General features: G+C 41.2%; 1 protein-coding gene across 1 annotated transcript in view; it reads left to right on the forward strand.

The window, feature by feature from the left end:
• SPRED2 (sprouty related EVH1 domain containing 2) overlaps positions 1-15,336 on the forward strand; it is a 52,757-nt gene that overhangs the window by 16,202 nt on the left and 21,219 nt on the right. The window contains exons 2-3 of the mRNA XM_007464101.1: positions 5,763-5,940; positions 13,777-13,945. Of these exons, the coding sequence (XP_007464163.1) occupies positions 5,763-5,940; positions 13,777-13,945 (347 nt within the window). The remainder of the gene's footprint in view (positions 1-5,762; positions 5,941-13,776; positions 13,946-15,336) is intronic.

Here is a 15,336-nt window from a genome sequence, read left to right on the forward strand (position 1 = left end):
GTGGGGGGTGGGGGGTGGGGAGTATTTATGGCAGATGTCAAAGTTCCAGGCTCTATCTCTGAAGCCAGTGGGAGGGCCGGAGGAGCAGAGCGCCAGTTCCCACATGGCAGACGGACTGCTTCTCTACAGGTGTGCCTGAAATGTAGGCTCAGACCTGTTCTTTATAAATCTGCCTTGCATTAATCATTGCTGGAGGTCCGTTTCGGATGTTCTCCTGCTGTCCAAGGCCCGACAAGCCTCCCTGCCACCCCGTTCTCCGACAGCTGAAAAAGGCAGGCAGTCAGGAAACCCAGTCCTCAGTGGCCAGGCAGGCTTTTCTTTTTTTTTTTTTTTTTTGGTGACTTTATTTTTTTTTAACATCTTTATTGGAGTATAATTGCTTTACAGTCAGTTTCTGCTTTATAACAAAGTGAATCAGCTATGCATATACATATATCCCCTTATCTCCTCCCTCTTACGTCTCCGTCCCACCCTCCCTATCCCACCGCAGGCGGACTCTCAACCACTGCGCCACCAGGGAAGCCCCAGGCAGGCTTGTCTTTAAAGGACCTGCTTTTGTAATTAAAGTCAGCCTTTCAGCAAAAATAATTATGATGGCTACAGTTGACCAAGCTTTTTTGTATCAGGTACTGGAACTCAGTTACTGCCTTTAACCCTCAGGACATCCCAGCACGGTATACGCGCTTCGTGTTTTGCAAATGAGGAAACTGAAGCTCAAAAAGAGGCTTCTTCAGCTGCTGAGAAGGTCAAGGCAGTGCTGACCTGTCTGGCTTTGAACATTCTTCACAGACACAATGCTGCCGCATCACTGTTTCCTACAATCCCTTTGTTTACTTCTGTAACGTGGCCCAGACAGGGCCTGCTTCGAATCTGGGGAGAACAGCTTAGAGCAGAAAGGCCTGAGATCCAAAACTACTTGTGCCACCTTGGAATCAGCACCCCAAAACAAAAATCTAGCTTTAAAATTGTTCTTTCTGTCCCTCCCCATCCTGCCATGGGATGTCACCGAGCTCTGTTGCATGTTGAGTGACTGCCGGACAGCAAGTCCTGTTTTTACAAATAAGGCTGCATGTGGGGAGTGCAAAGCTTTGTCCTTCAAGGAACCACGTTTGGCCAGATCCCCAGCCCAGTTTGAAAAAGCCAGTTTTACTCAAAATGCATATAAAGAATATAGTGGTGTTCACGTGGTGGTCAAACACCATTTGTAATGACATGGATTCTTAGGGTCAGTTTAACTCAAGTTCAGACACTAGGGAGGGCTCCATTCAGTTTGTGTTTGGATTCACGCCTGGAACTTCACCAGGTCCTAATCAGTTACACCAGTTTAACAGTTGAAACTTTCAGAAGCATGAGGTGATTGTTGTTGTTGACAGTAGCCTTTTGGGGGAATTTTCTAAAGCGTACCCGCAGCATTTTTCTTGTGCACATGAAGAAACGCATCTGCTTTAGCCTTTCCTGCTTCATCCCGCACCCCACAGACAAACCCCGCATCTGGCTTAAGCATGTTGCTTAATTCTTTCCAGAAAGAGGGAGGGAAGGTGGGAAGGGAGTTTTTTCCTTCTTTATACCTTTTTGGTAGTAGCGTTCATTGTCCTTGCTGTTCTGGGTGGGGTGAGTGCCTGAATAACGTAAATACACCACGGATAGGAAGCAGTTGGCATGCGGCCATGCAGCTGGATTACGCAGACACCTGTCACAGCTTTTAGTGCAACACTTTATCCCCCTGCCTTGTTTTCAACAGTCAACTTGCCTCAGTTAATGCTGGCTATTGGGGTTGCTGCCAGAGGAGATGGGGGGCTTCTTTTCCCCACCCTCAACACCAGGTCCTAATCAGTTATACCAGTTTACCAGTTGAACTGGTGTTCAGCTGGTAAACTGGTGTAACCATAGAGAAGCGCACCACAGAGAAATCTGTGCCCTCGGGAACGGGCATTGAAGGAATCAGGGCAGGAAAGGAGGATGCTGCAGACCACAGTCAAAGGCCAAAATTAACAGCCCCGGTAGTCTGGAAGCCAGGGGCTGGGGTATTTGTTTGAATCTCTAATAAATGAATGCTCTTTGGAAATAAGTTTATGGCACCGACATAAGTAATGCAAACTTCCCTTTTTCGTGTTTACTTAATCCCTTCAAAGGAAGGGAGAAAAGCACACAGCCGCAACAAAAAAAAGTAAAAGCATGTTTTAGCAAGAGGCGTGTGGTTTCAGTTATTCACCTTGGCCATTTCCTGTTGGGATGAACCCACAGTACATTCACAGACGATGTGAGAAAGCTGTGTTTCACACTAGAGAATTACACATCCTGGGAACCCTTAGTTTTTCTAGAATAAATGGGGAATGTGGGAGGAGCGTATTCTCAAATTGTGTGTATGTAACTAAACAAATATTATAAAATGTTCTTAATCTCTCTGATCTAAAGGAATATGCATGTTGAATCCTGAGGTGAATGGATTAATGATAGAAACCGTGTGACTTTTTAAATTCAATTTTCCTATTAATGAAAAGGGAATCTTTAGCCTATCCCGGTTAAGCTGTTGTGGCTCATAAGCAAATGAGTATTGAACACTATATTTTCTCAGAGATTTTCTTAGCTACAAATAATTTTTTAAAAACCTGTTTACAAATATTGTCTATTTAACCCATTCATTCCTCGACCTACTACATGAAAGACATCACTCTAGGTTCTAAGGATATAGCAGTAAACAAAAAGGGCAAAGTCCCTGCCCTCATGGAGTTTACATTCTGGTTGGGAAAAGTGGGCAGACAGGGCAGATGTTGATTTAGTAGCACGTAGAGAGACAAAGCACGGTGAGAAGATTTAAGAGGGGTGGAGGGTGCTGCTTTATATAAAGTGGACGGAGAAATCTTCTCTAATGAAATAACCCTGGACAGAGACCCGAATGAATTAAGGAAATGAGGCTAGTTGGTGTGTGGAAAGAAGAGTGGGAAATGGGGTTTGAAGAGAAGGAAATAACGAGTGCAAAGGCCCTGAGGTAGGGTGCTTAATGCAGAGGACCATCAAGGCCGATGGGACTGAAGTGGGATGAGCAAGGAGAGTAAGATATGCACTGGATTTTGACTCTTACTCGGAGTGAATATAAGAAGCTTCCGGAGAGTTTGAATAGAATGTCGTAATCTGACTTACCTTTCGACTTTCTTAGAAAGTTGGGCAGGTATGGGAAGTAAGGAGGCCAGTTAGGAGGCTGTTGCAATCGTCAGAGAAGTGTTCTGGATATATTTCAAAGGAAGAGCCAGTTGGGAATCACGAGTTCAGTCTTAAACATGTTGACTGAGGTGCCTACTAGATGCCAAAGCAGAGAAATCACACAGGCAGTTGGTTTTACTGATCTGAAGCTTAGGGAAGAGGTCTGGGTATGGAAATGTGAATTGGGGCACTGTTCGCACATGGAAAATATTTAAGTGGAGTTGTTGGCCCTGGCTTAGATCATGGATCGTTTAGGCCCAGTTAAAGGAGGGGAGGCAGCAAATACTGGTACCCAGTAGTAGGCTTGCTAGTGGGCGCCAGTGCAAGGTCTCTTCTGAGTGTGTCTATTTTCTCAGTGAAATTGAAGCATGCTCATCCATCATCTGAGAGGGAGGGGGCAGGAGGACATATGAAACAGTCTTACTGGGGATGGGATGCTGGGTAGACCCACTTGAGTTTAGTGGTTAGGACTTCAAAAGTAGACCTACAAGCATAGTAGAGTGGGGTCTTTCCCTCTGACCATGTGCAGCAGCCTGAGTGAGGGCATGGAGTTAAGTAGATGGTAGGATTTCACCAGGGTTTGGAGTTTCACTGGGCAACTTCAGTAAGGAAAGAGCAGGCAAACATGTTTAGGTTTTCTGCAAGACTGTCATGATAGACCGTGGAACTTAAGTTGGGTTGAGAACATGAGGGTGTGGAGAACAGGGCACAATAGATTGTTGGCCCTGGGGAGCTGAAGAACTATTGGAATCTAGAGAGTGTGAGCTGCGCCATAGGGAGATGGTGGCTGGAGAGCGGGATGCTTAAGACTGACAAGGTCAAGAGAGTGACCTAGGCCTGGGTGGCTGAGACAAGGACATTGCAGGAGAAGAGCTCCAGAAACTGAGAGGTCAAAGAATTGGAAGGATCCTCTGGGAGAATGATGAAACTACGAAGAATCATGCCAGGGGTCATGGTGAAGAAATGGAGGGACAGTAAGCGCACGTGCTAACCTCTTCAAGGAGTGAGGAGAGGTGACCAGAGGTCTGAGGAAGGGGGCACGGTCAGACTTGTGAGCTTCAGAGGAACTCGAGAGAGTGCCGATAGCCTGCGGTAGAGGTGGCTACCCTACCCGCCATGTAGGCTGAGCGGGGGAAGGGTGCAGGAGAGAGAAGGCAGCCACACGAGTGGGCCACATGACTCAGCCAGAGAGCGTTTTCATTTAGGTTAAGAAAGTGAAAGGAACTTACAAGGCGTTCCTGGAGTAGTCAAATTCATAGAGACCAGGAGTAAGATGGGGAGTTAGTGTTGAAGGGTACAGGGTTTCAGTTTGGGAAGATGAAAAAAGTTCTGGAAATGGATGGTTGATGTTCTGGTGATGTTTGCAGAACAGTGTGAATGTACTTGATGCCACGGAATGGTACACTTAAAATGGCTAAAATAAATGTTCCATTATGTGTATTTCACCACAATAAAAACAAGTGTGAAAGGAAGGGTTTAAGAAGTAAAGGGGGATGTTGGCCCTTGAGTCCCAGGGGCACAGTGGGAGGGGAGCTGGGTCACAGTAGTGGGTGAGCTGCAGGGGGTGGTAGGGAACCTGGGTGGCTTTGCCTTTGCGGGTGAGTGAGGTGAAGGATGTGGGGCAGAGGGACAGTCTGAGTGGTGTTTGGCAGATCGCAGGTTGCCCGGCTAGGCTCTGAGCACTGGGCCTGGGGTGCGTAGAAAGAGAGGGTTCTATGTTACTCTGCATCTTTGTTTCCCTGGAATCTGGTACAGTGCCTGGCATGCAGAAGATGGGGATGTATGTTTGAAGGATTAAAAAAAAGCAATGTTGTTCCAAGAAAGAAAACAGCAAGTGAGAATTTAATGGCCTTGCCGAAAATCCAAATAAGTTTCGGAAAAGTGATGAAGAATGAAAAGAAGCTAGAGTTAGTCTCTGGAGGAGAAAGAGGATTTTTGGCCAATGTGCAAAGGAACTTATTGCGAAATCAAAGTTTAGACTGGAAAAAATAAAATCATAAACAGAAGGCTACACATGTGTAAAGGGTATTTGAACTGAAATATAAATGATCGCACGGTGAATTTGTGATTTAGGAGTGGGCTATCGTCTACTTAACGCTAAATCAGAAGATTATTATCCTTATAAAATGTTAAGCCTTGGTCATTCATTATAAACCAAGTTTTAAGGGTTGAAACCATAATATCCTCTTAAGTTAATAGATTCATCTTTCTGAACTTATAGATACCAAACTGTAGATAGAAGTTCATTCGTTTTATTATTAATATGTCCACCTAGAAACTGGAGAATGTTATGCTTGCATACATTCTCAAAGATTCACAAATGTTTTTTAGTGACTGGGCGTCTTTTTTTTGTTTTTTTTTAACGTACTTTTATATTGAGTTTAATAGTTTGGGTTTTTCCCTGAACGTTGATACAGGCTATCTTTTAAGGTTGCTGCCAGGCGTAGATTTTCTTTTGATGAGTCCCAAAAATGCTGGCTGTGGTCCCCTTGCACTGTGAAACATGTCCTCCAGCTCCAGACCATTGTCATGCCCCATTCTTCTTGTTGTTGTCGTTTTAGTGACAGCTATATTGTGCGCGTCAAGGCTGTGGTTATGACCAGAGATGACTCCAGCGGGGGATGGTTCCCACAGGAAGGAGGCGGGATCAGTCGCGTGGGGGTCTGTAAGGTCATGCACCCCGAAGGCAATGGACGAAGCGGCTTTCTCATCCATGGTGAACGACAGAAAGACAAACTGGTAATGGCAGACGTGCAACGCGTGGGTTAAATTAGCAACGACTGATTTCTTGACATTAAATCATAGCCCTTTTCCTGTAGGTATTTTTTTCCTTCTTTCTCTGACTTCAGACTCTTGCAAAAGCTTCCAAAGTTAGAACTCACGGGGCTGGCGCCAAATTGCAAAACCTAACCTTGGCTTTTCAGTGAAGTCACTTTTTACTACACACTGTATAGCTCAGATGCTTAGAAGCCGTGCATTTGGCTGTCTTATTTGCGTCTTGATTAATTAAGCTGTCTTTCTGTCACTGTTACAAGATGTTCAAAACGAAAGTATGTTCTTTATTGTGAATCACATCGTAGTGAGCTGTAAAGTCAGAGTTTTTTTAAACATTGGGTTTATTCATGGAGCATGCCATCAAGGTTTGGATGGTGAGAGATAGAATGCAAAGAGGAAGTGTCGTCTGACGTTACTTCTAAATAAATGTTTATCTCAAAGATACTGCAGCTTCTATTTCATAAGCTAATGAATTAAACATGTTTGGGAGAAGAAAGTAACAAAAAGCAGTGGCATTACACTCCTGTAGTAATTCTACATGCTTCAAAATAGGCACTTTGGAGAGTAATCATTATCTCACAAAAGTGGGGGCGTTGATAGTTTATAACATAGTTTCATGGAGGGACTGGATGTCCAGTGCTATGTTATGAAGGAATCTATGATACGAAGGAAAATTGTCTATTTTTAATTGGTGGCCTTGAATCTGGGAGAACATGCTCCTATCTGTATTCGATCCTGGAATGTATACTCCAAAGCCAACCATTGATTCAAAATATGCAGGATCTCAACAGAGAAAATACAAAGACACCACAGGAATAAGTCAGTGGTACATTTGAGACCCTTGACAGCGGCATGTGTTGAGTTTTATGTGCTGAGTATACAAACTTAATCTTCTCCTGCAACCACGTCTTAATGTTTATAAAGGTTACAAAATAAGGCAGAACAATTTCTAAATGTTATATATGGATTAACAGAAGTGGTATCTTCACACTTGATTCATTTCTGAAAATGAAATGAATGAAAATTTAAAGGGAGAATAGAATATAGCTCATTTTAAGAAACATGGCCATTCAAGAAATTCCTTACATAATAGTCAAATAATTAAAACATTCTTGTTTATAAGATATTCAAAATAAAGGCAATGTAACCACACTAACAAGAAAAAGTAAAATAACTACCTTTTATCCAACATTTACCTAAGGGCTGAGTACAATGCTAGGCCTTTAGTTAAGATGTATCATTGTATCCTTACAGTAGCCTGTATAGCTATAACTGAAGAAACTAAGATTCAGAAAGACTCCTTGTTCTGGATGACCCATCCTGGGGGCTGGGAACCAGTATTTGATACCCTGTCACTCTGACCCCAAACTGAGCCAAAGTCGCATGTGCATAACCACCTCTAACCCCTTGATATAGTTTTTTTTCCCTTTGTGCGTATTTTTATTTTTACCTAGCTGTAATCAGAGCTTGTAAACAGTTTTATATCTGTGTGTGTGGTGTGGTTTTGTTTTGTTTTGTTTTTTTGGGCCACATGGCATGTGGGATCTTAATTCCCCGACCAGGGATCGAACCCTTGCCCCCTGCAGTGGAAGCGCGCAGTCTTAACCACTGGACCACCAGGGAAGTCCCTAAAGTTTTATATCTCATAAGATATTCTCATAAGAAATTTTCCATGTTGCTGGTATCAGGTTGATTTTCCATTGTTTATTTGAGGATCTCCTTAGTGTCAAATGTTAAGATTCCTTCCCTTCCACTACCCCCAGTATTATCTACCTGCATTTTCCACACTTATTATTTACTTTGAATAATTTGAGGGGGTCAAATTTTTATTACTTTTGATACTTGTACAAAGAGCTGCTACCAGCATATATGAGAATTTTCTTTAACACACTGAGGATCACATATTTTAAACCTTCACCAATTTGATGAGAGTAACAGTGGTATCTTGTTGATTAATAATGAGATCAAATGTTTTTCTGTTTGTTAAACAGTCTTAACTGTGAATTATCTGTCAGTGTCCTTTGCGTATTTACCTTTTGGGGCCTGATTTTTCTCCCTGATATGTATGCCCTCTAAGTATAATAAAGATACTCATCTTCATCTACATATTTGCAGATATTTTTATACTCCGTTGCTTGCCTTTTTTTATTTTAGTTGGGGTTCTTTTCCTACAAACATTTTGCTAGAAAATTTTTTTTCCCTTTTTCCCTTTTTATTTTTATTGTTACTACTTTTGTGTTAGCAAATTATTGTACCTGAGTGGTTACATCTTTTTAGGTCTATTTTTTCCCGGTATTTCTGTGGTCTGTCATAGACTATGTCAACCTGAAATAGCCTTTAGATTGTCTGATTCAGCCCTTTCATTTTATAGATACATTTATAAACTTGTACCACCGACTTGACCATAGTAATTGTGAGCAATTTTGTTTGAGGCCCTTTATGTAAATAACCTCAGTTAAATTCCTGCAACATTCTGAAGGAGGAGGATACTATTGATATTATCTACACTTGGTAATGGGGAACCTCAGTTCTCCAAGAAATGATCCATTTCCTCAGTCTGGGGCACATAGTCATTAGCAGAGCCAGCACTGGGAACCATTTCATTGTGAAGCCAAAACCTGGTCCCTTCATACCAGCTCTGCATGGGAATAGGACAGTCCTGGCTGTGGACCAGCTTCTGTTGTGTGTTGCTATTGCACAAGGATTGTGTGCCTCATCCCCTCCCCTGTCATGTTTCTCCATCACCCTCTCCCTCTTCTTGTCCCCCCTTACATTCTGTGACTCTACACTTCTGGACTTTTATATATTATATCCACTAGTAGTTAAATCACACACCCATACACCCAGATGTGCTTCTGCATCTTTCCATCCCTCACACTCCGGTAAATCCGGGACTCCTAACACACAACCCCACACACACTTATGGCAATATGGTGACTCCTCCTTTGGCCTCCGAGCTTACGTAATGCAGCATTTCTGCCCACTGGAGGGTATGAATCCTCCTGGAAGCTGTGCAAATGGGGTGGAGTTGTTGAAGGACACCCCTCCCCCTCAGTGGTGGAATGGCAAGGAGAGGGTGGAGATCATTTTGGGAATACAGAGAATGGATGGTATCAGAGTTCCCAGTATTCCAACCGGGACAACCAGCCTTTTCTGATAGAAACCGTTGTCAGTAGTTTTTCCAATGTAGTGCAGTTCTAGAATTCAGCACATTGGTTTTTTGTTGTTGTTACTTGACTTCTGTGTTGACGCCTGTGAACTTAACTTCCATTGTTGCTATGGGAAAAGTCTGTGTTCCAAATATCCATTCACAAAGTCGTTATTTGGATAATTTTTTGTGAGTTGGAGACAATCAAGTTTTCCTGAGAAATTATATGTAAACTAAAAATTTCTGAGCTGGATCTTATTTTAGATGGATTAGAGGATTTTACTTCTGAAATGAATCCTGTGAGAAACTACCTTATGAAGGTGAATCACAAAATCTAAAAGGTTGATCATTCCAGTGCAGGTCTGTGAGCACTCCCACACACATTTGGTGGGAGTTACAGCCGGCAAAGCTCTCTGAAAGGCAACTTGGCAGGATATTAATTTAAAATGTGTATTCCTTTTTACTTGGCAGTTCCACATCTAAACCCTATCCTATGGAAATAGACTGCAGAGCTTTATGGATAGCTGCAGTTATCAGAGAGTTTTGGTCTCAGAATCCCTTTACCCTCTAAAAATGTATTGAGGACCCCAAAACGCTTTTATCTTGTAGCTTATAGCTACTAATATTTACCATACTAGAAATTAAAACTGAAATTGTTAAAAAATCTTAATTAAAGAGTAGTGTTAGCATAAATGACATTCTTTACAGGCAAGAATAGGCAAATAACTATATAACTATTTTCCAGAAAAAAAAAATAATTAGAAGAATAGCATTGCTTTGCATTTTTGCAGATCTCTTTATTATCTGACTTAATAGGAAATAGCTGGATTCTAATGTCTACTCTTGCTTTCAATCTGTGGCCATATGTTTTGGTTGAAGCCTCACACAGATATGTAGTTGGAAAACATGGAAATATTTTAATAGCCTTTTCAGACCATCGTAGATATACTTCTTTGGTGCTACACCAAAACTCGGCTTGTAGTAGTTTCTTAAATGTGGACTCTGAGACCATATCAATGACCTTTTTATACTCTATTACATTAAAATCCACTGGTTTATCTTTCTCTTTGCATGGATCTTTTACTCATTCCTGATTTTGTAACGTCATGCATTGGTCATTTGGAAAATAATAGTTTACTGAGTTAAACAGATCTTCCAAATGTTGAGACATTGAATTCTACAATATCAAAAATCACATTTCTTAATATCACCACTGATCATTAGAAAAGTCTTAAGTATTGGGAAGCTGTCCAAAATTCTGATTTTCACTTGAAAGTTGAAATTTCATTATTGGCAACAAATATCTCCTCGTTTTCCTTGAGGTGACAGGCTCGCTGTGTTCATGTTCAAGAAAATGTCTGCCAAGTACCCAAGTCTGAATAACCGTAGTTCACCTGTAGGCTGTTCTTTCAAGTAAACCTGGTGATCCATGAGGAAAGTAGTTAGTTCAACTCACAACTGTAGCAATTACACACGTTTTTCCTTGAGACAATCGTCATTCTTCCCCATGCAGTAGAAGTAAAAAGGCTGTGAGAGATGCTCTTCCCTTTTCTAACTGTGCATTTGTGCAAAGCCAGAGTTTCTTCCCATACTTCAGCTAAAGCAACGTATTACAGCAGATCAAATGCAGAAGCAGATATGAGAATCCAATTATGTGTGCTTCCCATTTCATCACACGAGATGAAAGATGTGCATTCACAGGTCAAGATGTAACAATTTTTAACTGCTTCTTCAAGTACAATCCTATGTAAGACTGGCCTTTTTTACTTTGACCATGTGACAGTGGTGAATCCGGTGACTTTGGTACTGTTTGGTGCCACTGCGTAGCCTTGATTCATGCCTCAGCACAGCAGTTTTACCCACCGTTCCTTTTGCACCATTAGCAGAACTGGCAACACAATGAAAAAGCAAAAATATCTTAATATATGAAAATAGTTTTGCCATCCCAGACCCCGTGAAAGGACATGGGGGTGCAGAGGGAAGGCTCCCAAGAGACCAAACTTTGAGAACATGTTCAAGGATGTTCATTCCGGTGTAAAAGCGACCAATTAGAAATGACTTAAATGCCCATTAGTGTGGAGAATGGCTGAATAATTTTAATATATCCGTACTGAGGAATATTATTTATGCAGCCACTAAACAGAATCCTTTTTACCTTCCTATATCTCCAAGGCATGTTTCTGGGAAAAAGGCAAGTTAAAGACCAATTTATAGGCTTGGCTACATTTAAACAGACTCACTCACACAAACTCACATGCGTACGTAAAGAAGCTGCAGGAAAGGAACTGGAGTTGTGTCTACCATACCGACAGTGGGCAGTTCTGGAGAGGGAGAGGCGTTTAGGGTAGGGTCGGTGAGATGGGCAAGAATGGAACCTTCATGGACTCACCTAAATTACTTAAACCTTCTACAATATGGATTTCTTGAATCGATTTTTTTGAAACCTCCAACAAGAATATATAATCACTTTTTTTCTCCCCACGCATCTGATTTAAAAAGCTATTTTTAAAAGCCTTTCTCAACTTTTAAGTCAATGCCTAAACTTCACTTTAGAAGATTGATACCTATTATACCAAAACTTCACTAGAGGGGTTATACCTGTTAGGAAGATGAAAGCATTTGAACGTTTTCTTTTTTTTTTTTTTTTTTTTTTTTTTGCGGTACGCGGGCCTCTCACTGTTGTGGCCTCTCCCATTGCGGAGCACAGGCTCCGGACGCGCAGGCGCAGCGGTCATGGCTCACGGGCCCAGCAGCTCCGCGGCACGTGGGATCTTCCCGGACCGGGGCACGACCCCGTGTCCCCTGCATCGGCAGGCGGACTCTCAACCACTGCGCCACCAGGGAAGCCCTGAACGTTTTCATTTTTGTCATTAAACTTAGATAGGTAGTGATGTAATTTTGTTTAAGAGAACAAAGAAATGGTATCTGGCCTCCTCCCCCTCACATAATTTAGGTGGCTGAACTTTACTTTTCTAAGAACTTATTGCACTTCTCTAGGAAGATGTACCTTTGGAATAATCTTAAACTCAGAAAATGTCAACCAAAGACTAATTTTTTTCACCCAAAAAATATGGAGAAAACCAGAAGTCTTTGTTTTTACAAAAAAGTTTATTTTGAGACTTTGCATTGAGACTATTAAATTCTAAAATAGATAACATTTGTTAGTTAAAGCCTTGGTTATTTGGATTTCCCCAATTTGGAATGGGGCTGGGCTGACATTTAATCATTGTGCTATTCTTAGGGGAAAATGGCCATAGTAAGCAATTTAATCATAAATAGAACTGTGCGAGGGGACTGTCGTCTTCTTTCAATACAATGGAATAAAGTTAACTGCTTGGGACTGCTATTTGATATGCCAATTTGACTATTATTCTCATCTATTAAGTTAGGGAACATTTATTAGGCAATGTTTAATTTCTGTTTGCCTAGATGTATTCTTGAAAGTTGTACTCATTTAAAGATATTCTCTCTAATTGGAATTTTTATTAATTTAGGCAGGCCTTTATTCTTTCACTTAGTTAAAAATTAATAAGATCTCATTTTGTTAAATGTAGAACTTTGCCAGAACAAGATCAAAGCTAGTAAAACTTAGCAAAATCATTTTGATATATATATAATGGAACCATAGAAATAAATATTGTCAATATTTTGGAGCTTTCTATGAATAAAGACTGGAGTTTACATTCACATGATTGCAATGCCTCTTTTATTCTATAGTCTTAAACTCTGGTATCTTTACCCGCAATAGCACTCTACACACAGAGGGAGTTATTTTATAAAACATCTTGATCTTTTACAGTCTAGTTAGGGGAACAAAACTAATGCACACGAAACTGGTAGAGAATAATATGAAACCAAGTACTAAATTGTGAAGGTGACAAAAACTGAAGTAAATAAAAGAGTAAAACATAATGCGATACACTGGGAAGCGTATGTGACCCTGTTAGGTTTCTTACTGTTTGGTGTTTTCAAAGCATGTTCATGTGTACGTTCATTGATAACGTTGGTGTTGCTTCTGCTTTAGAGATAAAAAGGTCAAAGGTCTAAGACAATCTGCTCAAAGTCATAGCTTAGTAAAAAGGCCGTTCTAGATTGCTAGAAATTTGGAGATTGTTCTAATAATCCAGATAAAAGGTTAGTAGAGACCTAGATCAGGGTAGTAGCAATTGAAACAGGGTTGATACAAAAGATGTGGAAGGAAAAATGAAATGGACTTGGTGAATGATAACACGGGGGATAGAGAAACCGAAGAGGCAAAAGAAAACCACAGAGATTTGAGCCAGAGACAATGAAAAGAGAGGGGTTGGCATTGCTAGATAAGGGGAAGTTACCAGGGGCAGAATTTTCAGAGCAAGTTAGTTATTTTCTCAGCTTGTTGAATTTGAGGTCACTGAGAGACACCCATTAGGACAGGAGAAGGAAGATTGAGATCCACCAAGGGAGGACCACCAAGGGTGCGGGGTAGCAAGGAGTGGATGGTCACCAGAGGCAGACAAAGCCTTCCTCCAAGAAGCCTTCAAAGATACGTGAAGGCAGAGGGGAGGGTTTTCGTTAGTTGCCACCAAGGACGATGGTTCCTAGTTAGATTTTTGTAACCAGACACAATCATGACGATTTAACAAGTAACCCGCCTGTGTGTTTCAATCCTTCAGGTGGTATTGGAATGCTATGTGAGAAAGGACTTGGTCTACACCAAAGCCAACCCAACCTTTCATCACTGGAAGGTCGACAATAGGAAGTTTGGACTTACTTTCCAAAGCCCTGCTGATGCTCGAGCCTTTGACAGGGGAGTGAGGAAAGCAATCGAAGACCTTATAGAAGGTATTGAATATATTACCGCATTCTCAGTGGGACTATGGGAAGTTTCCAGGTTCTTTTTAATCTGAATTGTCTGCCATCATATATTTGTGGATTATTTGTAGGAAGGTTGGGGGCCAGGTCAGTAGAGGCCAAAACTTCAGGAACATCCAAGGAGAAAAAAACTTTAAGTGACAGTGCAGGGGAAAAGGAGATGGGTTTCAGAGTAACGAGTGATTCCAATTGGTTTTTAGACTCTGCTCTGAAAAGACAAGTTCTAGACTTCCATGTGAATGACTTTTTGATGTGTTTTACCTTTCCCTGACTATTGAGAAACAGCTTTGGTCAGGTTTGGTCCAGAGGTGGAGAATAGATTCTAATGGGCCCAGAAATCTCCATGCCTTCCCACTGTTGTGTAAGGAGAGCCCAGGGGGTACGTCTGCTACTGAAAAGGCAAAGGGGTCTGTGACTCCTTAGTCCATGGGTGAGCAGCTGGTAAACACTGTGTTGCATTTAATCGTGGCCTGGAAGGCTCTTGGGCAGTGAGTTCTTGTGGGCTTTTCTAGAATACACAGAGTCCAAACACACAAATTCTCCACTTCGACACATTCAGTTATCAAATCAAAGGGTTCAAGGTTCCATAGCCAGGGTCCTGTGAATAAAGGAATATTAAGCAAGGCATGGTAAAGCCAAATTCAGAATTTGGGGAGATTAATCACAAAAGAATATATGTTTTACTTGTATATGAAATAAATATGTGCTGAAGTCATTTTCTTCATTGCGGATTTGGGGGAAGAGAGAAAAGCAAATCTCAAAAGAAAAATCTCTTAACCTCAGCAGGGAGACAGTTCTGGCTGGAACACGAATCAGGGAACTGCAATCCCAGGTTGGCCAAAATGAGTAACAGCCAGTGTTCACATCATAGATCTGACACAAGTGGCAAATGTTTAAAATCTTGTATAGCTTTTAAATGTTTAGAAGAGAAAGTATCCTGTATTATTGATAGAAGCAGTATGTCCATGTACTTAGTCACCGAAGCTACACACAAAATTTGATTCTCTTGTAATTTTTTTTCTCTGTATACACTCTACCTAGCTCTGTTCTATCGAACTTGCCTTAAACGTTGATTGACTAGAGTAATTCAAATAGTAGAGAAAAATCCTCAGAGATCAATGGGAATTGCACACAGGGTATTGTGGGACTTGTTTTTCCTCCTGTGATCCCTCATTGGAAATGTAAATGTTTCTCATTCCTTTCTGAGCAAGTCTTTTGAATTCAGTTTCATGTAAGAGCAAAATATTTTCCAAATGTACATTTTGTAAGACCTAATGAAGAAAAGGAGAAAATAGAGACTAAATTTCCCTTTTGGTAGATCTATCACTTGTGCAAATTTTTTTTTTTTTTTTTTTTTTGGG

The sequence above is a fragment of the Lipotes vexillifer genome, unplaced genomic scaffold (assembly GCF_000442215.2).
Source record: "Lipotes vexillifer unplaced genomic scaffold, Lipotes_vexillifer_v1.1 scaffold311, whole genome shotgun sequence".
Classification (NCBI taxonomy): Eukaryota; Metazoa; Chordata; class Mammalia; order Artiodactyla; family Lipotidae; genus Lipotes; species Lipotes vexillifer.